We start from the raw sequence: 27819 nt of genomic DNA on the forward strand, positions 1-27819 counted from the left end.
CGGCCTCCCCGCCGGAAGAGCGGCGTGCTGCATCGGACAGCAGTCCGGGCGGCTCCCGCCTCCCCGGCGGCTCGGAGTTCCTCCCTGTTCGCCTCCCGCCGCCTTCGTTATCTCCTCGCCCCCGCTCCCGCCGGGGGCACGGTGCCCCTCCCGCCTCCGCCCCGCGGGGAGCCGCCCCAGCCTGGCCGCCCCGCGGGCATCCGGCCTCCGCGGGGGCGGTGGGCGAAAGAGTAAAAGCGGGCCCCGACAGGGACCAGCGGCTGAAGCCGGAGTGGCGGCCGCCGGGGAAAGGTGAGCGGCGGTGCGGGGCTGGGAGCGGGTGGGTGGGCGAGAAGTGCTCGATGTGCTCGCTGTGGCTGCTGAGCGCGGTTCCTGCAGTTTCTTTTGGGAGAAAGCTTGATCAGCTCCCTGCTGAAGGAGTCACTGTGGGGCTGCTGCAAGAAGCAAGGCCACTTCGTGCTTCCAAGCAAGAAGAAAAAGCTCTGTTAAATTCCAGCGTCTTTCTGGGTCCCAGGTGCCGTTAGCAGCGTTACTGGGATCTTATGTTGCCGCTGTTGTTTTTTTACGGCAGGTTTGCTCTCCCTGTGAGCACACTGCTCCTTCCCTGTGAGGGCAGGAAGCAGCTTTAACAGTGGCTTGTCTGGGTGAAACCTTAGGACTCAATGAAAGGAATTGTGTGTTAGCCTTCTCTGTGCAAGGCTGTAAGCATAAGTCTGTGTGCCACATAGTTGTTTGAAGATGTGCCTTTGTCATCTAGTGCAAATCCATAGGCAGCTCTATTAAGAAGTTATCAGTGAAATCAGGTGTTTGGCTCATGCTGCATGGCAGGAGACCTGTTCAGAATGTCAGCTAACACAAGGCCTTTAAGGGTGTGATGGTGTTACAGAAAGGTTCTGCTGTTAAGCTGGCTCAGGTTGGGGCTTCATAGTACTGCAACCCACTGTGTTTTTACATTTGGGTGGTGGCAGCTGTCAGAGCACATCAGACAAGGAGGGCAGGTTGAGCTGTTTGCTTGCAGGAGGACCTAATCAGAGGATGTCGCTGGTGATTCAAGAAAGCGGCATACTTGATTTTGTAATTTTAACTGGGCTGACACTAGGCGGTTCTAAAGTGGGCCAGACCAAAATGACTCCATTAGTAGGTCACGGTTAGACTGGATAGAGTATTCCTGTTGAGCTCAGAACATATGCTGGACTTGTTATAGGGAGTTATATCTTTGTCTGTTGGACACTGGGTCCAATGGAACTGGAGATGGCTGTCTGCATGCTACGCTATGTGAGCAAGGCCATGGCATTAGATCAGTGAAGTGTTTGTTACCTCTTCTCATCACGCACAAAGCCATGCAAACAGTTTAGGGCCCTGCTGTGCAAGAAAGGTGCTGGCTGCCTGGAGGAGGTCCAGAGAAGGGCCACCAGTGATGCTGGGTGATCAGGTGTCTGTGGAGAGGTGGAGGGAGCTGCTTTTATTTAGCTTATAGAACTTAAAGGGGATCTTGCTTCTCTTCATAATGAGTGGTTATTGTTGGGGTTAGATGCTTTTCAGCCAAGAGACGCAAGGCAACAGGTACAAATTGCAGCGAGGGAAATTCCAACCAGAATAAAGAAAAGCATTTTCACCATGAGGGTGATCAAATGCTGGATTGGTGACTGAGAGGAGTGGTGGGAACTGTGTGAGGGTATTACAGATTGGACTGGATGTGACCCTGAGCAACCTGATCTAACTCATTGGCAGACAAAGTGTTGTGCTAGCGCTGCCAGGGATTCTTTCCAATCTGAATGGTTTTATGATCCTTTCAAGATGAGGAAGTAGGTCTTTCAGAGTAGGATTGTCTGCCCCTAAGGGAAAGAAGTACGATAGGTATTACCTGCGTGGTTGGCAACAAAGAATTTTTATTTGTGCTACCAGTTAGTGCATACATTTGTAAGCAGACTTATAAAACTTCAGTGATTGCATTTGAGGTATTGCATCTAACATTGCATGCAGAAAGCCCAGTCATGTTTTGCAAGGCTGGCATGTGTGGGCAGGACTTAAAACTTACTTGATGAGGACTTGGTGTTTGGAGAAAGCTGTGAAGGATTAAAATGTAATAGGAAGGAATGCATAGCTTTGAATTATCTTTCGAGTTGTATGATCATCTCTGAGTTTTATAAAGGTGTTTCTGTGCCAGAAAAGATTTTCTTTTCTTTTCCCAAGGTGCTACTCCTCTTGTTGTAGAACTGCAGCTAAGATATAGCCAAGCATACAGGTTGTCTCAGGTTTGTAAGACAAAGTGATTAGAGAAGTAGAACCAGAATCACGGAATATCAGCCCAGAGAGATGCATCTCAAAATTTGCCCTGGGAGAAGAAGACTCTTATACACAGACACAGTAAAACCAGACCGCTTAAAACTTGTAGAGAACTTTTTGTAGTCAGTCTTCCTCCTCCTCTATGTTGCCTCTCTACGTTGTGCTCTGGGACTTGTATTTCACTCTCTGTCCACATGCAGGTGCATTTGAAGGTCTCTACATGAGCGAGGCCACGCTGTTACTGAGTCATGTCTGCTGTGTTTGGTGTTTTGTTTTTTTTTTTAATAGCACTGGATTTGAGATTGTACCAATTCCTATGTGGTAAATGGTATATGAATCAGAGGTTTTTTTTGTGTGATTAAACAGGTTTGTCTGTTTTCTTTGAAGATTTATTTATTCATCTATTATTTTTTTTCCCTTCTTTTCTTTTAGTTAAACAGAAGATGATAGGTAGCAATGAATCCTCTACTGAAGGACCAATACCTGCATCCTACTTAACCTTCCTGGCTTATTTACTGGGAGAATGGACTGGTGTGGAACACACTGAAGATTATCTGAGTTATGGAGTCTACCTTTCATGGGTGCTTTTTCCACTTGCAATAGTTTTTATACTTCCAATAGCTATCTTCTTCTTCTGCTTCAACACTTCCCTTCTCCTTCTTCATATTTATAAAAGGAGGAAGAGTGGACTTAATGAAGGACATTCTGGTGATGTTTGGTATGGTGCAAAAGAAATGTTGGCTAACCTGTGGGATGGACATGGGAGAGTATGGCATGGTAAGCAGAATCTGATTTCTCTCTAAGAAGTGCTGACACTCAGCTTCTGGCTTTACCTGTGAGGATTATCAGTTTACATCTAATTGCTGTTGCTGTTTATTGACTGCCAGTGGTTCTTCAATTGTTGTACGTCTGGGGAAAAAAAAAAAAGGAATTGAGACTCTTTTGGCTGTATAGTTTTGCCTCATGCTTTTATTCCTTTGCTGCTACTGCTTTCATTTAGCCAAATAAATGTAATTAAATATATATATATTTTAAAAATTAATTTAATTTGCTGTGTCTCAGGAATTATTTAGCAAACAAACAAACAAAAAAAATAGGACCTTTTTGCTTCTCTTTCAGATTGACTATGTAAACACTGGAAGCCAAGTACTAGCTCCCTAATAGCTAATATCTCTGCATTTGTGTATGTAATTTGACTGCATGCAACTGACGTTGTGCCAAGTGTTGTCTCAAAGGGGCACTTGGTGTCGGTTTGCTCACTAGTTACTACTTCAACCCTTTTGGGCTCTCAAGTCAATTCACAGAGGCCTGCTTTTGGTATTTTCTTTCTATGTGTTTTTGACAACTACTTTCAGGGGTAAAAGAATGGCAAAACTAAGGGCTCTGCTCCTTGTCCCTCTGCTGTTATATCTTTTCTGAAGATAGGCTTAATAAGTGATTTGGCTTCTTTCTAAGGAAATCATAAGCTTCTTTCAGAACCATTCACTCTAGAGGAAAAAGAGATGTTTAAGAGCAATTTACATAAAGAACAAATCCGTCTTGAAAATCATCTCTATTTGTTCTCCAGTCAAAGGAAAGAGGGTTTTCAAGGCATTGATAACCAGATGGTGCAGCGGCTGTATCAGATAGGCTTTGTAAGACTAAGATCTAACTTTTGAATCCGAGAAAGTACACTAGATCAAAATCAACAGCTACATCAAAGAGCTTAAAACGCTCACTTCATAATGAAAAGCTATTTACTTTTTTTCATACAATTTCTTTTTTTTTTTTTTAAGGCCTTGGCTTTTTTCATCCATAGAAACTTCTCTTTTATAAGGTCTGACTTTTTATTTGTGTGGAAAAGATTCTTATCCAGTCCCTCATCTACTATTGTGACTTTCTGCCCTGTCAGCTGCTTCCACTTCTGCTAGTAAATTATGAAATGGTTTAATTATTATTATTATTATTAAAGTTTTTTGCTACTTGGTTAATCGTTGTGTCACAGGAAGAACTTCCTGAAATCTCAAAACATTAAAGGGGAAAAAAAAGAAAGAAGAAACAACCCAAACAAAAGCCTAACCTTTTATGTGATACCTGTAACTTCATTATGCAAATGCTAGCCACAGGTATCATTCTGGTTCCGCTCAGCTGGCATGGAGCAGCACAGTTAGTGGTAACTTGTGTTGGTATATGTGGTAGGTAGATGTATGTCTGTAATAGGTTGCATCTCCACAGGCATAGAAAATAGAACAGTGGGAGAAGAGCCAAAAGTACAGAAGTTTAAAAAGGGGGGGAGCGGTGGTGGTGAAAGAAGGGATTTGTACACCTGATTGCTTCAGATAGAGCGGGATTAGAGAAAAACAACAATACTGCAACTGTCTGGTGTTAATGGAACTTATAACTGAATGTGTTCTACACTGGTCCATTTTATTTTTTGTGTTAACTGAATATTCTTTTCACTGTTGAATAAATGAGAAACGTTAATTCGACACTTGTATGCCTTCCTGTATGTTTCAGTTAAGCATATGAAGTACCGAACAGCTTTTGGTGCTTAGTGGTGGCGAAGTAACTCTGTAACTGTGTAACTCTGAGAGAGAGATAACAAAGATGAGTTTCATACCTCGGAATAAAAAAAGACACATAAATGGGTGTTGTCATGTTAAGCTGCCTTGAACAGTTGCTTGCAGCAATGAACTTGACTTTGAAAGATAGGTAATAGCTTGAAACACTAGTGTTTCAACACTCCTATTCAGTCCTTATTTTGATTTATCTTGAATGATTGATTCAGAGAACTACAGCCTTGAAGGCAGTGAACTGAAAAAAATAAGGATGAAATTATGCAATAGTTGACGAGAGCGAGGCTGTTGGTTCTGTTGTTGTTTTTGTTCTCTCTTTAAATAGAGCTTTAAATAAGGCTTGTAAACATAAAGCTGTGAAAGCAACTTAGTAAATGCTGCAAGACGGCTCTTGGCATTTTTAGCAGTCACTTTGCTCTAACACTTCTGGGTAGATACTGGTTTCTGCTTGCCAACTTGATGCAAATTGGTTTATTTAGGATAGAATTGTATCACGCTTTGATATCCATTATACCTTTAACTCCTAACAGGTTACGAACTTCATGGGGATGAAAATATTCCAGAAGGACCAGCACTTATTGTGTTTTATCATGGAGCTAGTCCTGTTGACTATCTCTATTTCATGGCTAGACTTCTTATACGAAGGAAGAGATACTGCCACGTAGTAGCAGATCATTTCGTCTTTAGATTACCAGGTAATGCTTCATTATAAACAATCAGTTTGAGAGTTCTTTAAACTTTTTTAAGATTGCAATTATTAAAATATGTTGTATAAAAATACAGCTTTCAGAACAAACCTTCAGACAAATTTAGTTAGTCTGTTGGAATAACTCTTCTCAGTAAAGAGTGTGTTCTTATCAAACAAGAACAAGCTTATGCAACTATGGAGCATTTCCCGTGTGAAGATGGTTTGCACTCCAATCTGGGCAATGCATGTAATAACTTTAGAGTGTTTAGAAACAAAGGGATTAAGATAATGAGAGAAAGACTTGTCTCTGTATTAATTAGTAGCCGATACTCCATAGTATGCTTGCTAGTATTTAGGCATGATTGTTAATCAAATGTGAGTTGGAGTGTACTCTCAAGAAACCCACTGATGATACCAAACTGGAGGAGTGGTTGACACTCTGAGAATAGAGCTAGTAATCAGTATGACTGCCCAGAAAAGGACTGGTAGAAATATCATGAAGTTCAGCAAAAGTGAATATGAAGTTTTGAACTGTGGATCAGGTAATCTCATGTGACGGGACAGATGTGAGCCTGGGTAGAAAGTAGCTTTGTCAGAAAGAACTTCAGCATTCTAGTGGGCAACAAAATGAACGTGATCATCTTTGTTGCAAAGGCACAGTGCAGACTTAACTGTGTGCTGGCCTTTTTCAGCCTGAGTGTAGCCAACAGGTTAAAGGGAGTGATTCTTTCTCTTGGTTTGCCACCTGTGAGAGCACATCCAACAGTACTGTGTCCTGTTTTGTACTTCACAGTTTGAGAGGGATATTAACTGGAGGCTGGTGCACTCATTATTTATTTGGTGTTAAAAATAAAGGTGGAGGAAGATATTACTGCTGTCTTTGATTACTTAACTGTAAGGTGCAGAAAAGATGGAGTTTGACTCTTCTGAAAGGTACTCAAGAATAGGATGATAGGCAACAGGCAAACTGCAGTACCTAAACAGACTGCCCAGAATAGATGGGGAATCTCCATCTCTCGAGGTTTTCAAAACACTGCTGGCTGAGGCCCTGAGTAGGTGTCATTGCCTCCTCCTCGTCAGTCAGTTTTGTACTAGTTAAACTATGATTAACTGGCTTGTGTTTGTAGCATGTTGCTGTGCCCTCTGAGGGATGCATGAGCCTGCTTACAGTTGACAGATGCAGGGAATTTCCTGTTAAACACTGGAGTTAAATCCAGCTGACGGCTGGTCATGAGTGGTGTTCCCCAGGTGTTGGTACCAGGGCCTGTCCTGTTTGTTATCTGTATTGATGACTGGGACTGAGTGCACCCTCAGTAAGTTTGTGCAAGACACCAGGTTGAGAGGAAGTATAAATCTGCCTGAGGATAGGAAAGTCCTTCAGAGGGATCTGGACAAGCTGGATAGCTGGGCTGAGGCTGATGGGATGAAGTTAAATGAGACGAAGTGCTGGGTCCTGCACTTTGGCCACAACAACACCGTGTGGTGCTGCAGTCTTGGGGCAGAGTGGCTGGAAAACTATTTAGAGGAAACATACCTAGGGTTGTTGGTTGATGCTCATCTGAACATGAGCTAGCAGTAAGCCCAGGTGGCCAAGACAGTCAGTGACATCCTAACATGTCAGAAAAGACATGGCCAGCAGGAATAGGGAAGTGATGGTCCCCTGTACTCCGCCCTGGTGAGGCTGCACCTCAAGTACTGTGTTTGGGTCCCTCACTACAAGAAAGGTATTGAAGCCCTGGAGTGTGTCCAGGCAAGGGCAAAGGCAAAGCTGGTAATAGGTCTAGAGTACAGGTCTTATGCAGTGCAGCTGAGGGCTCTGGGATTGTTCTGTCTAGGGAGGAATCTCGGGAGGCATTATAGGTCTCTACAATTGCCTGAAAGGAGGTTGTCCTGAGGTAGGAGTCAGCCTTTTCTTCTGTGCAACTAGAGATAGGACAAGAGGGAATGGCCTCAAGTTGCGCCAGAGGAGATTGGGTATAAGGAAAAAATTCTACAAAAGAGTGGTCAGAATGGCCTGCCCAGAGAAGTGGTGGTTATCATCTGTGGAGGTGTTCAAGAAATGTTTGGATGCTATACTAAGGGATGTGGTTTAGTGGGGAAGTTATTGGTGATAGGTGAATTATTGAATTAGATGATCTTGGAGGTCTTTTCCAACCTTGGTGATTCCTTGACTATGTGGTTTGCTGAAGAATGCAGTGAGGGCTGAGCTTTCACTTGTGTTCTGCTCCCTTGGCCTCTCTATGATCTGTTTCCTAGAGTCATCCAGGAGCCGTCTTTAAAAGTTTGCCAGCTGTTACAGAGATCAAAGTCTCTGTCCTGATATGTCCCATGGGAAAGGAGCTGTGACTTCCCTTTCTGTTACTTAAACAGAGTATTCTTAATTGTTGTCATTTGTGGACTAGTTGTTTTGCAGATATACATGCACAGTTGCATACAGTTGTGGAAGGTTGGGTTTAGTGACCTGGATGATTCCTCTCTGTGTTCTTCAAGGTTGTCTGCAGGAAAATCTTGAGTGACTTCCTTGTTGGCTCGCTACCAGAGAGCTGATAGACCCCATATCACTGGAGCTAAATTACAGAAATTAATGTAATGCATAATTGCTTCAAGATAAGTGTTAAGTAATTTAGTAGGTACTCTCTAAAGGATTTGTCTGTGAGAGGATGGTGTTGGGGGTGAATAGAAGAGTGTGCTAGTGCAAGGGGCGCTGTCTAGATTAAACTGCTGAATAAAACTAATCTTGGATTTCTTGATGTTTGGAAAAATTAGCATACCATGACGTTCTGGCTTTGTGTTCAGGATATTTTTTGTTGTTTAAAGTGGAAAAAAATAGTTTCCTGGTGACTTTCATGCTATAGGCAGGTACTGTCTTAGTGTTTTTTATCACTCTGTGATGACCCTTTCCTTGGCATAGGGTGCCCTGGCTGTCTCTTCAGGGCCACAGGATTAATTCCTATCTCTCTGCTGATCTAGTTTGCCATGTTCTGTTGCTAGAGCAAAAGTGTTAATATTAATGTATGATTTGCTGGCTGGGCTGTGTGATACAAAGCCTTATATTCTGAGCTAAATGTCAAGGGGAAAATACGACTGAGAAACATTGTAGAGACTTGAAACCTCACCAATGTTTTCTGTTACAAAATAAAGTCTGTATTCTGTACATATTCTTTTCCTATTTTTTTATGACCTATGAACTGTACAGAATCAGAAATTGTTACTCTTGTCACTTCTGTCCCTCCTTTCCATAGTGGAAAGGAAAACAAACTACGAGAGCTACAACAGAGCTTGTGTTCTGGTGTCATGCTTACCAATAACTGCTGACAGTGCATGGGTGTGAAGTGACATTACTATCACACCACCTACAAAGATTAGTTAGAGCCTGGAGTTTACCTAAGAGTAGCAGTGTGCTGCCTCATGATCTGCTCATTGAGTCCTCATTTAATGTGGTCAGTAAGACAAGACAGAGCATTGTCGTCTTAACTATAATTTGGAATCTTTTTTGGTCTGTGTGTATACATAACAAATGTGCGTTCATAATAACAAATATTCATTTGCTAACCTGAGGGTAAAAAAAACACCTGTTGATCTGTTATTGAGGTTTAAACTTGGCTAGTTCAGTTCTTTTCCTTTGTTTGTGGCTGATTGAGTTAAGTTTGGCTCCGTGGGAAACTAAGAAAGAGAAGTAATCCTTCCCATGTTGCTCAGTGATCTGAGGTTCCTGTTTCAATATGCAGTATGCACAAATACTACATGCGTTTAAAATACATTAATTTAAGTGAGCATAATTGGATTTTAGCTAATTCTTCTTCATTATACCAGTTGCTTAAATTGAGCTAGTGGTCTAAATGTGTCTGTCTGGTATCTGTAAGCACTTCTTGATGTTCTGCTGCTCTTTGAAGAGCCAAGTAGGTATGACATTTCACACTGAAAATACGAGGATTTTATGTAACTTTACAGTTTTAAACTTTAGTAAATGAAAACTCTTCACCTAATTGCATATGCGCAGTTCAGGCTCTCCAGGTCCCTTTGTGTTGTGAGGGGCCACCTGGATGCTCACAGACTGAGCTGAGAAGTCAATAAAAAATGTTTCATTTGTCATTCTCCTCCTTGTGCATGGACTGCTCCTGGTGTGCGCTGAAGCTACCAAAAAATACCACTCCATCATTTACTGATATGTTCTTTTATTGGGCTTTATTAGGACTGTATCACATTGTTTGAAAAGTAAAGCTTGGACAAAAAGAAGGTACACCCTAGAAGACTTAACAACTCTGAATGTTGCATGCATCAATTGACTGTTGTGGTTTTCTTATTTCCATTTTATTACTGATTTTTGAGGTAGCATCTGACTTCACTGTGACAGATAACCTAAATTTTCAACTTCTTAAACTGAAATTTACAAGCAAAACTTTGTGTAGGTCCTTCTAGAAGTATCTTTGATTTGGGTTATTAGGCTATTAGATGAGTTTTAGCCACTGTGTTCTGTCTTGGGAATTTGTGCTCACTGGTAGCATGAATTAACATTTTCTGTACTGATCTTACCCTGCAGGTTTAAAAATGTTTATTGAAGTACTTGGCGTTATGCATGGACCAAAAGAAGTGTGTGTCAGTGCTCTGAAGAAAGGCTATCTATTAGCTATTTCTCCAGGTGGAGTTCGGGAAGCACTCTTTAGTGATGAAACATATGGTATTATGTGGGGTAATCGAAAGGGCTTTGCCCAGGTGGCCATTGATGCAAAAGTGGTAAGTACAGCGTATCACAGAAGAGAAGCAAAAAAATGCTAATTTCTTCGTTCTTTATTCTAGGGGAAGCTGTTCTGATTATAAAATATTTGCTGTTAGATGGCTGAGTGACATGAATACAGTCTACTTGCTCTTGTAACTAAATTTCAAGGCTTGTCCCATTTGATAGGAAGGTTTTGGAGTCATCTAAGAATACTGTGGTTAAGAAGTCCAGAATTTAAAAGAATAAGAGGTGAAATCAAGGACAGTTCTAGATTATAAACTCATTTTACACCTGCCTGGTTGGGGTTGTTCCAGCTCAGCCTCTTACCAGAATAACCAAACAGCAGCCACACATTGTATTTCTATTCCTCCTGTTGTTGAAATAGGCTGTAAATTAGCAGGCCTGCCTCTGCTGTTGTACTCACACTAGAAGCACTGGCATTATGTACTTCACTGGTATTTCTGTGCTAGTGAGGGATCTTTAGGGCATACAGCAGCAGCAAAAGATGCAGCTTATTAGTGTGAACTGTTTCGTCTTCACTTCTGTCTGATATAAAGCGTTGTCTGTGATCAGTAGGCACAATTATTTGTAAGGGACCAACTATGGAATGCACGTAAACACAAAATATATTTGAACTGCAACTGTTTAACACTTTCCGTTCTCTATCATTCTATATTTACACTTGAAATATGTATGCATATGTCTATAGGTCTGCATACAGCTAACTTGAAATGGTATCATTCCACAAGTTACATGCTTGAACATGGCCAAAGATGGGCTACTTAAATCTCTGGATTTTATACCCAAGCAGAATATTTTTAAGACCAAATCTTAAATGGGTTTTACTTTTAACTGGAGGAATGTAACACATTTTACACAGGATATTTTCAACAGCTTCAAATTTTACTAATACTTTGTAATAGCATACGAAACTCCATACTTGCAATTCAGCTATGCTTGTACTGCTTATATTTATTTAACTGAATGTATGTTTAGTTTCATTTCTGCACTCATAAAGATTATTAAGCTCCATTTTACCCTATTTCATGGAGGTGACGCAGAATAATAGGGATAGTACTGGACGCAGAACGAAATTGATGGAAAAAAAAAGTAATCTAGATTAAAAATAATTTAGATTAAAGAGGAACTTTAAGTCACCTTTAATCATGAGTATAACTATTTGTGGAAAGAAAAATATGCCTGAATATTAGCACTGGGACCTTCAACTTCTTCAGATTGTCTCATTTCAGCAGTTTGTTTGCCAGAAATATTGTCACATTGACCAACTCTTACAAGTAAGGTGTTCCAGAGATGATGGTTCTGGAATAAGGAATTTTGTTACCATTCGGTTTAGGCAGCTGCACTTCTTTAATTCTCTATAGTTGCATTGGATTATTTACAGACTTCATTTTTTAGTCACCTTGATGCCTGTATGAAAAGTCTCATTTCTGTATGTTTTTTTGTACCTTGAAAGAATATGGATGCGTGAAAATCTTAGCATTCTGTGTTTTGATCATTAGTTATAAATTAATGTTGGAGAAAAAATATAAATCATGTAGTAGAGGCTGCCCCCTCACCTCATTCTTGCAAATCTTGACTGCTGTTTGCAAGTTCAAAAGCAATAATAGAAGCTTGAAATAATAGCACTGTTCCAAACATTCATCAGCTGAAATGAATCATGGACCTGTACTGAATGTGACACATCACGTGCAAAACAATAGTCAGCATGGTAGAGATGAATCAGATAAGTTTAGGGTCCCAGTCTTGTGAATTCTTTAAGCGCAACTACAAATTAGGCAAGACATTTAACCACAGGATTCACAGGTGTGCAAGTACTTCTAGATGAGAGGAGGCTTATTAAATGCTCCATAGGTTCTTAAATCCTGTTCTGCTTTAAGAAAATGAATATGGGGAAACCTCACAGTGCTGTCGAGGCTGAAACTTCATGGCAGAAGGTGGCAGAAGAATTTAATGAATCCTTGTTTTGCTATCTATGTCCTTACCTGACAAACATCTTTGAATTTGATTTATGTGTTAGGTTTAAGTGAGGTAGCAGTTATTCAGATATCTTCATTAAATTCTTAATATTTTTTTTCCCTCCTAGCCCATCATTCCTATGTTTACACAAAATGTTCGAGAAGGCATTAGGACATTAGGAGGAATAAGTAAGATATTTTATATTTTTCTTTTGTAGTTTATTTTTCCATGTGTGTTTAGCCTATCTTTGTAGAAATAATCTCATATAGATTTGAGAGTTGACAAAGCATTATTTCTTGAGGTTTACTTGCCAGTGCAATTCAGGAACATGACCAGGTTTTATTGTCAGCATGAAATGTGGTATTAGCTCATCTCAGTCACTCTCAATATGACAATGTGCTTTCACAAAGAAGTAGAAGAAAGGAAAAAAGTCACCAGAAAAAGGCAGATAGGTTTAGAATATTATTTGCTCTGCTGATAACTGCTAGACTGACTCTAGGTTTTCTGCTGTTAAGAAGCAAAGGTTTACAGATGACAGTTCCCTTAAGTAACCTCTTAAAGCTCTGTGCTTACACTTAAACTTCATAATATTTGAAACCTATTTTGTCCGTAGTTGTTATACAAGGCAGCACTAAATCTGTAGTTCTGCACAAACTTGTTTGCTTGCTCTCTCCTCATCCTTTATTGGGAGTTCTGGTATACTAATAGATAGGTATATGTCTGAAGAGCCCACCTCTGGGATGACTGTGTCTGCATCTCTGCTGATCTGACCGTGCTAGCTCTTCCCTTGCCTCCATGCTATTTCATGTGTCTGTCTTCTGACTTGCTATCAAAAAGAGCCTGAATAGTCTCCTCCATACAGCATGTTTTGTTTCAAGTTAGAACATTAACATTTTCATCAAAGGTCCACAGGACAAAACAATTCCATTTCTCATCCTCTCTAATTAAAAGCTCAGTACTGGATGGAGAGAGCCCAGACATCAAATATGGGCATGCAGAATGATTCACATGTTATTTATGTTGTTCTATAAAAATAAACAGCATTCTTACTGTTTTCAGGAGAATCTTCCCAAACTGGAAGAGGCCTAAGCCAGAAAGATAGATGCTACTTTTATTCTATAGCAGAGGCGCTAGAGGAATTTAATTCTGATGATTGCTGGAGACTTTACTCTGTTTTAGAATATTCTTTGGTTTTTTAGGTTGTATACAGAATAATTGACATTTCAATCACTAAGATTTTATTTTTTTAGTGTATGGAAAAATTAGCACCCATTTTACAAGAGTGCTGTTCTTATAGTGTGTAGGATAGATGCTTAGGAAATTACATGAAGAACTACCAACATAAAGCTGATGGAAATACCAGTTTTTCTTCTGCATGTTTTCTTTTCCTCTTTGTGTAGTGCTTCACTCTAACCAGTGTGTGATCTCAAAGAGCCTTTCAGTATTTACCACTACTGCCTCTTTGGTACATAAGACTTTTTCTGATGCCTTAGACTACAGTGGGACTGAACAAAACAGTCTTGCACTAATTGCAGTTTGCTGGGCTATCCTGTAAAGTTAGCTAAATGGTAACCTTTATTGGATAGTATTCCCAGCTACTTCCCTATAGAGCTACTGAATCTCTTTATCTCTTTACAGCTATTCTTTGGGGTAGATGTTTGACTAAGGGAGTTTGGAAGCAAGTCTTAGGTTAATGTTAATGCAGCCTTTGGGAAATGAAAGCCGGGAGTAGAACAGTACTTGAGATGACTTGCTTGAGAATCTGGGTCATGGGCTGGATTACTCAACAAGCCAGTTTCAGTTTTAAAACATGATGGAAAAAAAAATTGCAGAGTAATCTCAGTCTCTCTCTCTTTTCCCTTCCTTCCCTTTATTCCTTTTGTTCTCTTTTCCTCCCTTCCTCCCTATTTTTTTTTTTTTTAACCTTAGAAATACTGAGGAATCTGTATGAACGTATTAGATTGCCAGTAGTTCCTATGTATGGCTGGTTTCCAGTCAAGCTTCGTACATATATTGGAGAACCCATTCCATATGATCCAAATATAACTGCTGAGGAACTGACTCTGAAGGTAAGTTGGATATACATGTAAATATAACTCTTATGATTGAAAATACTAAAATGTTCTTGTTAAGATAATGACTTCTGCCATGGAGGTGGTTGAAGAAGTTGATGGAGTTGTGCCAAACTTTGGACTTGCTTAACTTTCAGTGCTGTCTTTTATCGCTGCATCTTGTGAATGGTCTTGGCCTTTTAATGTCAATCCTGTACTCTTTATTTGCTTCAAGAAACATCTTGCTTTAGAGACTAAGGAAGTTCAGTCACCTAAGACTACCCTGCAGTGGTTTTAAAACATATGTGTTTGGTTCAGCCAGGGAAAGTGTTCCAGATCATTTAAAAAGTTATCAGTGAAGTCTTTCAAATATAGCAAGTCTATGGCCGTAGGCTGTTGATATTCCATAAAAAAAGAAACAATAAAAGCCATGTAATTTCATGGTTTTGTACAGTCTATTTCGATTTCTGTTTCCTCCGATTTCTCTCCCAACAAATTTGTTCTAGAATGTTCACTTTCTTCAGATTTAGGTGGTTTGTTGAGTTAATTGTGAGGTCCTCATATTCATTCAGCGCAGAGATACCAGTCAGGTATGTGTGGGTGTGGAGCAGTCTGATTGAGGCAGCCAAAACAGCCATGTTTGAAAGCTACACTGAGGATCATTTTTAGCATTCTGAAAACTTCACCCGAGGGAAAGGGATTTTTATTTTTAACCACGCACGTATCAATTCAGTTGTGTGTCATCACCTGCTTATCCTCTCGTTAGATCGCTGCAAAATGAAATCTTTAAATGTTAATCTGCACCGTCTTGTGTTTGTGAAGTGAGTGCATCTTTTGGGAGCTCAGTTTGGCTGAGCCTCTTAGAGAAGTGCTGCTTTGCAGGAGGAAGGCGTTTGAATTGCTTGCAGCCATGCTTTAGAGACTTACTTTTGAACTTGTACCAAGGATCACTTTTCTCCTTGTTGAACACTGGTTTTCCAAAGCATGTAGGTCGCTGTTCTGTCTCGTGGCTTAAGAGTTAAGCAGTCTGTGCTTTTGTAGACAAAACAGAAAAGTTACTGTTACCTCACCCTAACTTTTACTTTTGCTTCGTTTTTCAGTGTTCCCCACAGAGCTATTATATAACAGAATGGCTGCTATTAACTTCTTGGCCTGCTACTTCTGAGTGAAAGTACAATCAATATGCAGTATTTTAGCAGTGGTCTAAGCATACCCTACTGGACCAGCTGCTTTAGGGGACTTAGATGCAGCCTAAACACAATTGTGTGTTCAGTGCTGCTTCTGAGTTTGTGTAGAAGCAACGTTCCTAAATACTGAAAGAGTGTTATTGACGCAAACCTGGGCATAGACAGCAGTTTCAGGGTTGCAGTAGTATACAGATACTGACATGCTCTATAGATCTAGATCTCTTTGATAGTTTACTATGATGGTGTCATCATTTTACTATTGCATATCACTAATAGAGCTTGTGAAGACACCTAGCAGAGATAACAGTTAATTGTTTTCTGGTTTGTTTCCTAGCAATGATTCCACAGACACATCCTGTGGGCTGAAATAACACCTGAAAATCAGTGTTGTCTACTTGCAGAAGTTCTTCAATATTTGAAAAGATGAAAAGATCCTAGAAATTACGTTAATATGTGAACAACATAAAGATGACCCCAAACTTTTCTCTTTCCTTGCAGACAAAAGCAGCACTCCAGGCTCTAATAATTAAACATCAGAAAATACCAGGAAATATACTGAGGGCTTTAATGGAACGATTTCAAACGCGACAGAAAGAAGACTAAGGTCTTCTGAGTAAGCTACTATTTAGTTATGATATTCTTAAAGTCATATGAATAACTTATTCATTCTTTCTTTAATAGTTTTTAAATACTGTCCTAATGATGCTGTTGTATATTTTAAGATATGAGTCACTTTTTCCCTGTCCAGTATCAGCCTTGGAAAACACAAACTTTAAGTAATTCCTAATGAGGTAAACTTAATTTTTGACAAATGCATTCCTACATTGAAAATGTTTATGCAAGAAATGACGCTGCAACTCTTTATATGTTCATTTTCTTGTCTTTGTTTTTTCCTTCTATTTCTTTTCACCGCACTGCTTAACCTGGATGTTAGATACACAATAGACTTAAGGTCTCACTGTTTTGATTGTTACCACTGCAAACTAGCTGTTGTAGGCCAGGTTAACTCTGCAGCTGTTTTCATCAGTAAAAACTTTCTTCAGGTTATTACTTCCATGCTGCTCAAAAATCTGTTGCTGATGGAAGCAGTTAACTTTCAGTGGCCTGCAGAACCACTAGCTATGCCTGTAAAACCTGAGATGGAAAATGTTCCATTTTACTGGGTTTGCTCAGAAAGTATTTGCATGAGTAGAGAGTGAAAGAACTGCAGTGAACAAAGCAGATCTGTTACAGAAACCACTCTGGTGTAGAGTGAATCACAGCCCTACAGCTTGGCCACTATTTCAAGCCGATCCATAATGGATATTTACCTTCAAGTATAGTGTTGTCAATGACTGAATACTCAGTGATTCTAAATCTGTAGGTTCTCCTTTGAACAAATGAACCAGGCACTTACACTTTAAGAAATGGAAATGAGGTTAGTATTTAGTAACACAAGCTCCGAATGCTTTGTTGTAAAGGAAATTAAAAATGAATACGACACTCCTTTAAAAAGTGATGGTTCTTTTCAAAAACCAGGTGCATATATATAATGTATGCATATATACACATATATAGTATATATGTAAACTGTTAAACCTCCATATTTTTCAAACATAGATTTGATATATGTTATTAAGTTGGACTTGAGAGGGAAACTATATACTTTGATTAAATAAAAACAATTGAATGAAAAAGGAACGAGTTATTGAATTGGGTTTTTTGCACTTACAGTAAATTATTATTATTTTTTTTTCTTGAATTAAAACCTACATTTTTACTGTCAAGATAGAAAATGGCTGAAACAGATTGGCATCAAACATAATCTACCGTCCTTAAATTAGTGTCAGAGAAGTCTTTATTTTTGGGATGAAGACAGATTCCTTAAAGAAAGCCAAGGTCTCTTTTCAATAGTGCTGATTTTTGACTTTTTCTTTAAAAAAAACAAATGAATAAAAGCCCAACTATTTTAGAAAAAGCAGTTGCATTCAAGTTAGTATCTCTTCCCCTAAACACCTGAGCACGTGCTCTGGTTTATTCACCTTAAACTGAGCAACAGTGGGATTACATAACTGCTTGAGGATGATAGCCTACATTAGAATAATATCACGGTATGAAGTGTTATTCTTACAGTCTATGGTTTGAAAAATCCAAAAAGATTACTTGTTTTATAATGTCACTTGATACCAAAAGCCTTTTGTGTGGTGCTGAATTAAGTTTTTTTGAAGCTTGTGTAAGAATTGTGTTATGTTAAAGCAAGTGCCCCTTCTGGAGCTCTGAAAATGATTTAGATTTTATTTAAAAGGCAAGATTATCCTTCATCTTTAGAAGAATTTATTTCAGAAACAGTGTTAACACCATGTATCATTAAAATTAATAATGCCAAAACACTGATTTGGAGTGTGACGTCGTTTTTAATGTCTGTCTTGAGGAAAATATAAATCAGTCTATGTTGTGAGATTCTCAAGGGCAGCTGAACAAAACTGAACATTGAGGTTGTGTGTATGTAAAAGAAAACTCAGTCAAAAAGATTCCGGTGTGAATGAATGTACCTTTTGTGATCAGAAACTTTGTAAAAATTGGTTTTGCTAAATGTTGGATGTTCGTTGCAATTTTTGTCCCTTTAAGTATTGAAAGATGAGTATGACAAATGAAGGACAGTACTGGTACTCTTTAAGTGTTCATATTTGTATAGGCCTTTCATATTTATTTCTTTATATAAAATTGTATAGAAGACACCTTTCAAATAAAATTGACAGTTGAAACAGGCTCTGAGGTTTCATGTGGTGTTTAAACTAAACGAAATTATTCATGGCCTGCACTGTTGAACCTTTATTGGCTTTGAGATATTTGTAATACCCTTGGAAAGCTATTCCTGCCTAGTATCTGAATAATGGGTGGAAGGATCCAAGCCCACGAAGGAATGAATTAAAGAAGCAATTCAGACAACAATGGAAAATGGGACAAAAGTCATGTAAGGAATAAGGTCTGAATTCTAGTAGCTGTATTTAGTTCTGCAGGAGGCCTTAAGAGGTACTGCAATACCACTGTGGGTTACATTTAAGATCCTGTGATAGAAAGTAAGGGATCATAAATACTTACCACTAAGACTTATTTGTACATATTGGGTATTTAAATGATTACACTTTTTCATTGAAAAAGGGGGAGGGGTGGGTCAGATCCATAGATTCCTACAAATAATATTAGAGTCCTCTTAGCTGATTTAGTTTACTGTGTGTTAGGTAGAGGTATTTAAAAGTAATTTGCAGAGCGTTAGACTGGACCGCTAATTACATGATTAGCCTTTGGATAGTCTGAAGACTTTTCACATTTCTCTGTGGAAACAGCACAACCAGGACGTGCCTTTTTAGATTGTTTGGAAGTAGAGATGGAACAACTACAGTACTGATAGGTATTTGTCATTATTTCTCAGCAAGATAACAAGCCTCCTACCAGCCAGTTTACTGTCCTGTTGCATAACAGCATAGCTCAGCCTGAACATCTATTATTAGGATGCTTTCATATGAAATTAATCACTGCAAATGCAAACTAGAGCACTTAATCAAGTGTTGTCAACACAAGTGTGTGGTTCATCTTGTATTGGGTTTGCTGTACAAGTATACCATAATCTTGCTTCATCCTGTTACACTCTGAAGAGAAAGAGACAACCACGGTGACACTTCAATCAGGGTCTGCAGTGATTGAATCCCTATTAAATCCCTATGATATCTGTCATAGACACTAACTTGGCTTTTTTTTAATGTTATTTTTGCACCAAAAAAAAAAAGTACCCAAAGTAATTGTGCATGGAATTGCTTATTATCTAAAAAAATGCATAGTAAGAAAGGTATTCTCCTAAACATTTCTGCTGCAGCTTCATGAGTCTATCTGATGTCACTTATCTTCTCAGCCTTATCTTCTCAGTTCTTAGTTGTAGACTCAGTTTGAGTCTACAAAAGTCTTCAACAATACAGATCAGTGATGCTAGTACTTCATTATTTCAGTATTTCATTAATTTTATAAGTCATAAAATGAATGGTAGTCTCAAAGCCAATTACTCTCATCCTCATGAGTTATTTGCCTGTGTTTATTGAACAGTTTGCACAGACTACTGGTATCTTGACTTCTGGTCACTACATCCTTTGAGTTCATGTCAGATACAGCTTAACAGACGCTAGAAGTTACAGCTGGGGAGCTGACTGAGTCACATTCCAGCCTTCGTGCACATCCTACTACCACAATTAACAATTCTCTTGAGAGCAAGCCCTACAAAGGAAGCCTGCTGACAATTAAAAAAGCTTTATACAGAAGAGCCTCTGCTACTTTGTGTTGTACATATGGTATCCACAGTTCCCATTTCTGGGAGGTGATGAAGTTTCCACGTGGCAGCGCTATGATAGATGAACTGGCAGATGCTCTTAACACTGTGCAAGCAGCATTTGGGTTGCGCACAGACCTGGAGTTGTGTTGATCTCACCAGCTTCAACTTGCTTAGGTTACTCTGTGCTCAGTGCCTCTAAATTGCTTTAGCTCTGCAGAGCTTTCTTTGTGATACCAGGTGTAGGAGAACTCAGCATGTAGGCAGCTAAGCACCTACCAGTGTGCAGCAACACGTGTAACAGAGCAGTGGTAGCAGAGAGATGACCTAAAAGGGCAGACAAAATCACAGCCATGACACCAACAAACTGCCTTAATCTCCCTCTATTTAAAAAAAATATATTATTTTTTTTTTAGCTTCTTGCCTACTAACTTCTTCTGACCATTAATGGCTACAGGACCAGATACTAGCTAATCTTATTACTTACCCAGCACCGTGTCTATTTTTGTGTGTGCATGATCCCATTTCTTCTGTATAAACAGGAACTTGGAACTTACTTAAGCTGCTGTTGCAAGAGAAACAGCAGACCATTGTTATTTGATCTACCTGCTGCTTTGAAAATGTCAAGATGATATCTTTCATACTTGCTTGGTCGTTGTTTTGCTTAATCATTTTTTATCAGCCTGTGGACTAAGTAGTTTCTGTAGATGTGCTGATTTCTAATAGGACTTCTCTTCAAACCAGGCAGCAAAACATGGGCTGTACCATGACAGCAAGCAACTAAGTGGTTTCTAAAGCCCAAGTTACAGATGTTCATAGAGATTTCCTATAGTGTAGGAGCTAACTGTATAGGAATGTGTTTTTTTATCAGCCGGAAGTTACAACTCTGGAGGATTTGGGCCCCATTTCCAATGTCCAAAATTTACAGCATCCATATTAGCAGCGTGCTTGCATTCAAACAAATACAGCCTGGAACGCTCAGGACCCAGAGCAGCACTGCCACTTCAACAAATATTTGCAATACTAATTTTCCTGAGCTCCAGAGTAATGCACAAAGGAACAACAGGTTTGACAGTGGGGAAAACACACATGTTCAAATATAAGGGATTATGAGCTACCAATTTCACCCAGAGAGAGGAGGGACCACTTTAAAAAGAACGATACTCTTTTTGGGGTTGTTCTTCAGAAGGAGTTTTGTCTCCTTGGCAAGCTGTCCTGTTTCACCAGTCACTCGTGCTTTCCAGACAGGGTGCCAAGCAAGAGATGACAGAGGAGACACGAAGAAGGAAAACACAAACTCATAGTATCAGCCTTTTTGTGGCAAGATGAGGATGTGCTACCTCAAATTAATCAGATTTGATAATAAACTACTGGGAACAGCTCCTATTTTGCAACTGGAGAGAGCAAAAGACATTTGGCTTTACATCAGTACGCTGCATCAAGAGAAGGTGGAAGTGATTCATCCCAATGTAAATGCCCTGTTGCTGGGGTGGAGTGAAATCAATCTGAAGAGGTTCAGCTGGTGATGGCAGCTTGTTGCAGTAAATAAATCAAATGAAGAAAACATGACTGTTCCCATGTAATTCATATGCTGGCAATCAAAGTTTCCCTTCCTGAGATCCCATACTGCTCTGTGCATGTGCTGAATTTACCTTTTCTTGCATTGGAAAAAGCTGAAAGTTGATTTCTCCCAACAATTCACTGGCCTTACAAGAACCCGTGAGAAATGGAAACTTGACCCTGCACAGGGAGCTGAGTTATTTTCTTTGCTTTTTGTCCTTTCATTTTTGTCCTTACAGTTTGCTCCTTTGCTTAGCAAGCAGTGTTGCCCCTCACCAATTTCTGGTGCAGCGCTGAAATGGGTTAAAATTCAGCAATAATTCTTAAGTTTGAAAAGCTGTACAACTCAAGATGGCTCAGTGTTGCTCAGATATTGCAGTTGTTCCTTTTTTAAGATGAAAAAAACCAAACCAAACCAAAAGACTTGCCTTATATGCCTAATCTGCAAAGACCTTTGCCTTCTGGATGCTTGTTTCACATTTACCAATACAGAAGCAATAACTGCTAGCATGGAATACAAACCAATACTGCAGTGCCTTTGCGGGCATCTAAGGGCAAACAAAGGAAGGATCTTTGCATGGGGAAGCTTACAGTGTGAACATTATGCCTTTATTTTGGCTTATTTTTTTCCCCCCTCAGGCATATTGGCTGAAAGTTTGCAGCCAGTGTTTCTGATGTCAGAAACAATGAGGGCATGAGAATTTAAAAGCGTTGCTGCCTTGGCGTGAATGGAAAACCACGCTGCTGAAGCAGAGGTTATTCCTCTGAATGCTTCAGCTGAGCTTCTCTGGGCTTTAATACCAGATTCTGTGTTTGCGTCCTGACAGGGTGCAGGAGGAGCTTCAGTCAGGGCTGCATACCAGTTAGAACATCAGTAATGCAAAGTGGCACATATAGAGCAAGCTATTCACACAGCTTGATGTGGACTGAGAAAGCCAGCATGGGAGGGGCTTTTGTTGCAGAATAACTTAAGTCTGGACATTTGGAGCCTGGAAAGAACCAGGAGACGGCACACTGCCCCTCCATGTTTAGGCAGCAGCTGGTGGTGTCCAGCTCCATTTCTCACTTTCCCCATCATGCCAGACAGGCTGAGTGTCTCCTCTCTGGCTCTGCCTCCTCTCTCTGCATGACTGGACCTGGACACTTGCAACTTCACCTCTGGGCATCGTGTCTTTGTGTATTTGTCCCTAAATCAGGCAGTTGTAAGAGAAATAACCAAGAGTTCTTGAAGCCAGAAGCTCCTCTCTTTCTTCCTGCTGCAGCAGGTGCCTGGTAAAGTAAACAAGTAAATCATCTATCAAATGATCTGTCTTCCTGTGTGAATTCAAATGGCACCTCTTCAGAACTGCTTTTGAATCGAGATAGTAGATAATGCAGAGCAAATTATTGCTTCTGATAACTCAGGTTTCAGAGAAATGTCAGATGAATTCTTCAAGGCAAGCTGTAATGAACACGAGGCTTTTATGTTCTTCCAAGATTTTCTGTTTTTCTCTAAGGCTGCCCTGTTTTTTCTTCTTCATCCCTTAGGAAATTGGAAAGCTGTGATCTCAAAATATGTTGTGTGTGTGCGCAGAAGAGAAAGTACTCCAAAGGATAAAAGTGCTACCAAACACTTCCCTTCCTACTTCAATTCTGCTTCAGGCAGAAAAAGAAAGGGAGCACATTATCTCTGTGCACAGGAAGAAGCATCCTGTGGCATAGAATGCTGGTGAAATGAATTATCTATGCAAGAAAAGTTAATTAAAGAAAAGGTTTTGTGAGATCTGTATTCTAAACAATATTAAAATAAGTTCAATTTTCTCATGTCCCACTTGTATGCTCTGCCAGGGGAATTGACATACTGGACTGGAAACACATTGCAGTGTTCAAATGTCTCAGCCACAGCTCAGGGAGGGGTGCGTCATACCAGATCATCAGCCCATTTCACCATGTAAGCCAAGGCACACACTGGTGTGGACTGCTTCAGATCATGGGTAAACGTTCCCACAGCACAACGTGCCTTTATGCAGTTCCATTGGGTTGAGCAGCAGATAATGAATGCAGACCATCACCAATGCCCATGTGCTCAGCAGGAGACACAAGAAACTGTCAGGTGGGCGGAAACCACAGGTGACATCACAAAGGCAATTGGGTATCTGGATAAGACAGCAGCAGAAGCTGTCCTTTTGGTTCCCTGCTTTCCAGCCCACATTTTAAGTTCTTAATATGATGAAAAGGAGGCCATGTATCAGAGGTCCATCCAAGCTCTGAAAATGAATCCAGACAGCACTTTTTGGATCCTTCCAAGAACATTTCTCATTCAATTGCAAATTTTGTGAAGATATCTGATTTTGGTCATCCTTACAGGGAAACCAAAGATGGAAGTTTTATTTTGTAATTTTTTCTGTAACAAAGCCTCATAGAGGTGTTCTACAGGCAAGATAAATTACTTTATATGCTAGATTAATGCGCCACTTCAATGAAATCCCGTCCTGTTAGGGTGTTGAAGAAGATAGTATCACAGAAACTGGGTCATGCAATCCCTTGGTGAGCAGTAGAGCTTCTTGCTGGAGACACACCAGCCCATTGCTCCTCCATCATATCACAATGCTGAACTTAAACTTTTTCCCTTACACACTCTCTAAACCCTGTGCTGTGTGCACTGCTCACATTATGTTTCCTCATTTTTAGTATATACTTTTAAATGCTGTATTTTATTTCATTTTTTAGGTACAACGATATGGGCTAGATGAAGTGGCATATCAAAGTCAAAGACTTTGTATGTCAGCACAATGGACCCTGGGATGAAGCTGGAGGCAAATGGTGACACAGGATACGATACCTACTAGAACACTCAGAGCAGCCAGAGGAACTGATCTGTGGACAAGTTTCCTGCTGCTATCAGGACATTGGTAGGACACTCCTGAGGACACGAGACCTCTGGCCAAATGCTACATATAGGCACAAGGTAACCTCAGAGCTCCTCTCCCACTGCTGCGCTGGCACGGAAAACTGGAATCAGAATCACCGTGAGAAGGTGACAGCGTTTGAAATGAAGACTCAGATGTAACAGATGGCGAGCACAGCCCCGAGCGAAAGCAGATCCCCAAAGGAAAGCACAAAAACAAATACCAAACAGGCCTTTAAAGTAAATGAGCAAACAAACAAACAAACAAAAAGAGAAAGCCTTAGAGGGAAGTTCTTGGAAAAGTTACAAAATCATTTGAGAAAAAAGAAAGGTAGGAACGAATGTGCAATAAGGAAGGTGTGCTTTGCATAATGCTGCCCACTCCATCTGAAGGAGCCTCCAGATGTTCCCTGTTTCTCTCATGTGACTGCGAGTTGTGAAATAGCTGGTGTGCTGCGAAGTGAGAAAATCGACGCTGTGTTCTAGGCAGCCTCTGATATCAGGGGAACAGCAGAATTACTTATTTGGTAGAATTTGCTTCAGAGCAGGTTTCAGAATTAGCTCATCACTCATGACAACACCTTTTACAGGGAGATGTGAGTTGTCTCCTCGGGAAAAAGCAGCTGGCGGATGCAGCAGTCAAAGCCTATTTTTCCGAAAGCAGGCTCTAATCCCACTGAACATTGAGACACTGTGAGTATTCAGTCTGAAAAACAAGGGCTGCGTTTTTCAGAGCTGCTGAGCGTTGCTGGGTCCCATCTGAGAGTAATGGAGCTGCAGGCCCTGACCACCTTCCAGAACGATGCTAGGGCAAGCTCAGGCTGAACAACTCATTCCCTGCAGGCATCGTTGCCCAGTGACTTTTTGTTGCTGCTTACAGGTGGAAACGAGCACCCCTGCTGAGCATGTTGAGAGCCCAGAGTCTCAATGACAGTCTAAGTCAGGAATAGGTGGAGACGACCAACAGGAAAGGCAGATGCTTCTGGCACCAGGCCTGTGCTCAGATGACTTTCCCCTTTTTATTGAGACTTTTTTTGGCAGTGAAATTGATCAAATTCCAATCTGTATTAACTTTAAAGGCACCACAATTTCAAAATCAATCTAAGGTTAACTTGTGTAAAACTTTGAGATTGCTTGGAGAAGAATGGCAGGAGTCCACAGATCAGTAATAATCCGTTCACTCAGTTTCCATATTTATAATAATAGAGCACATAAGCTTATCCTTCCATGTTTTGGGACATCACTGTTGAGCTGCTGTCCCTCTCTGAGCTGATGTGCTTTGTTAACAATGCAAGTCCTGTGAGCACATATGGCTGTAACACAGTGGTTGGTAACACTTACTGTGCTTATTGGTGTGCTCAGGGCAGTGCAGCTTATGCTCGCAGCACTTAATTGGAACCTGACTGAAAAGAAATGGCTTGATTGCTGGAAGACCCACTAGGAATAAGTCTTCAGATTTGTATATAGCTTCCTATGAATGAGAAATCTTTCCAACTGGCAGAAACTGAGTGCATAAGAACAAATGTGAAGTCTACGATATGCATGAGCCGGTATGCCTGACCGTGGGTCTGAAGCGCTGCCACCACAAATGAACTGTACAATATAAGGACTTACCTACTTTCTTGTCTCACTTATATAACACAGAATTTAGTGAAGAAATGTGTTTTATAACAGGAGAACTGCCCATCTCTGGTCAGCCTATCCAAGATTCCCATTGTGGTGGGAGGAACACACAGCTCCTTCCCACACAAACAGGTCTCTGTGCACTTTATGAGCTATGTTAACTGCTCATATGAACTAAGGAGGAGAAAAAACATGGATAATTTTGCCAAGGCACTTGGGGCGTTTATAGCCAAGTCTCTCTATTTAGTTTCTCAGCATGTTTTTCTACAGGAACCATAGCAATTTCACTCTCTCTCTCTTTTCTTAAGTCAGAAGAGGTGAGAAGTGCTCTCAGTAAACACTGTTCAAGCAGCCTGTAATATTTTCTCCACTTTTTCCCTTTATTAAGAATCTATTTAAACTGTCTGTCATCATTGTTTAGCTTAAAAAGAAACTTCTTTGCTTCTTCACATGCCAAAAGCTTACATTAAAAGCATCCTGGAGAAGGCTTTTGCATCAGTGGTCAATAATTTGCCTAAAAAATAAGTCAATCCCTTTTACCCCAATGTATGTAGTCCCACACCATGCAGCTACGCACCCACTTAATGTTATTTTGACTTCCCAGTGCTCAAGATTGTAGCTTTGATGTCTTCTGTGCCTGATTCATATGATCGGTTAAGAAAGTTATTTGAGTGTGTTTCTTTCTTGTGTTTTTGGTGGTTTCCTTTTTTGTGTGTTGTTTGTTTGTTTGTTAATTTTTTTATTTCTCTCTTTCTTTGATGGTGATTTGCCATCATTACAGAGACTGAAGATTTATAACTTGTGAAATAGGGCAGTTACCAGTTGTGTTGCTGGAGCGCTCCTCCTTCCATTGCACTTTGCCAATCTACAATAACAAATTGCTCTAACTTTAGCCAGACTACAGGATACGTAGTCAACAAATGCAAGTCCAGTTACCCGTGGTATATCTTTATCCAGGTAGATAGTAGATAGATAGGTATTTCTCTCTCTGAATTCACAGTAATCATTTAGTGCTCAATGGGGTTGTGTTCCCTGGTCTCCCTTTCTTGGTCACCTCAGACAGGCCAAGAAGAAGCATTTAAGAAGTGGAGGCATGGCTAAGGGATAGAAAGGCTGATGGATTTGGGTACTGTCCTACCTTGCACAAACTCCTGGTGCTGCTTGGGGTAGCATTACGTACCCAAATATAGCAATGACGTCCTTGAGGGGTATTAAGACCATTGGAGGTGCTGCTAAAATCAGAACAACTTGTGTAATGGTCTAATAATTAAAGCTCTTGACCAAGAGGCAGGAGGAGAAGAAACTAAACCCTCCTCAACCCCAAGGGATTTGAACACAGGAAGATCAGGGAAGCTTCCTCTTCCCTGGAGTTTCTCCTAGCTACTGTGTTCAGGACAAGGCTCTGTGAGGCCTGTCACTCCCTTGCCTTCTATTGCATGAGGATCACTGCTTGGTAGGTAGTGATGCTTTCAGGAGACAGAAGAGAGTATAATGAGAGAATGATTAGTGGTGTGAAGGAGATCATCAGGCCAACTCTTTGTCAAAGCAGGGCCAGATTTGGTCTTGTTTAGTAATAATGGTGAAAGATGACATCTTTTGCTGATCCACCATTTTAAGAGACTATTTAAAGATGACTCTAGAGCCATGGTAAAATGACCACAGTGTACTTTATTTAATGATTTTGGTACCTTGTGTTGCAATAAAATAAAAAAAATCTACAAAATCCAAATATATAAAATTTTCAAGTTTTCCTTTTAAGTTTTACAAGAAAAATCAAGTTGTAACCAAGGAAATTTGTTAGTATGAAGCACTACTTTCAATTTCATTTCATCACAAATTGCAACTTACTTAACAGACCAAAAGAACTATGGTACTGCAGTACATCAAATACTTCACACACTGTGTTCTTTACTATAGCACATGTAACCTCTGCCAGGGAGACAGCAGTCTCTAGCCGATAAAGACACTCTTCACAATCTGAACTCTAAAGG

The 27819-nt window shown here is 40.1% G+C and overlaps 1 protein-coding gene across 4 annotated transcripts; it reads left to right on the plus strand.

The window, feature by feature from the left end:
* Positions 1-27557, plus strand: LOC107310188 (DGAT1/2-independent enzyme synthesizing storage lipids). 4 transcript variants are annotated; one of them, XM_015855611.3, is made up of 8 exons: positions 8-291; positions 2719-3063; positions 5372-5536; positions 10070-10263; positions 12351-12411; positions 14153-14292; positions 15960-16074; positions 24028-27557. In XM_015855611.3, exons 2-7 carry the CDS (start codon positions 2730-2732, stop codon positions 16062-16064), a joined length of 999 nt encoding a protein of 332 aa, XP_015711097.1. In that variant the 5' UTR covers positions 8-291; positions 2719-2729; the 3' UTR covers positions 16065-16074; positions 24028-27557. The 4 variants fall into 4 exon arrangements, with proteins under 4 accessions (XP_085395683.1, XP_015711097.1, XP_085395684.1 ...); XM_015855612.3 differs by lacking the exon at positions 24028-27557 and having other exon boundaries at positions 36-291; positions 2719-2867; positions 2963-3063; positions 15960-18210; XM_085539557.1 differs by lacking the exon at positions 24028-27557 and having other exon boundaries at positions 1-291; positions 15960-18210.
* Positions 27558-27819: the final 262 nt, after the last annotated feature.

Source organism: Coturnix japonica, chromosome 2 (genome assembly GCF_054131305.1).
Source record: "Coturnix japonica strain WE chromosome 2, WE-NBRP24, whole genome shotgun sequence".
Lineage (NCBI taxonomy): Eukaryota > Metazoa > Chordata > Aves > Galliformes > Phasianidae > Coturnix > Coturnix japonica.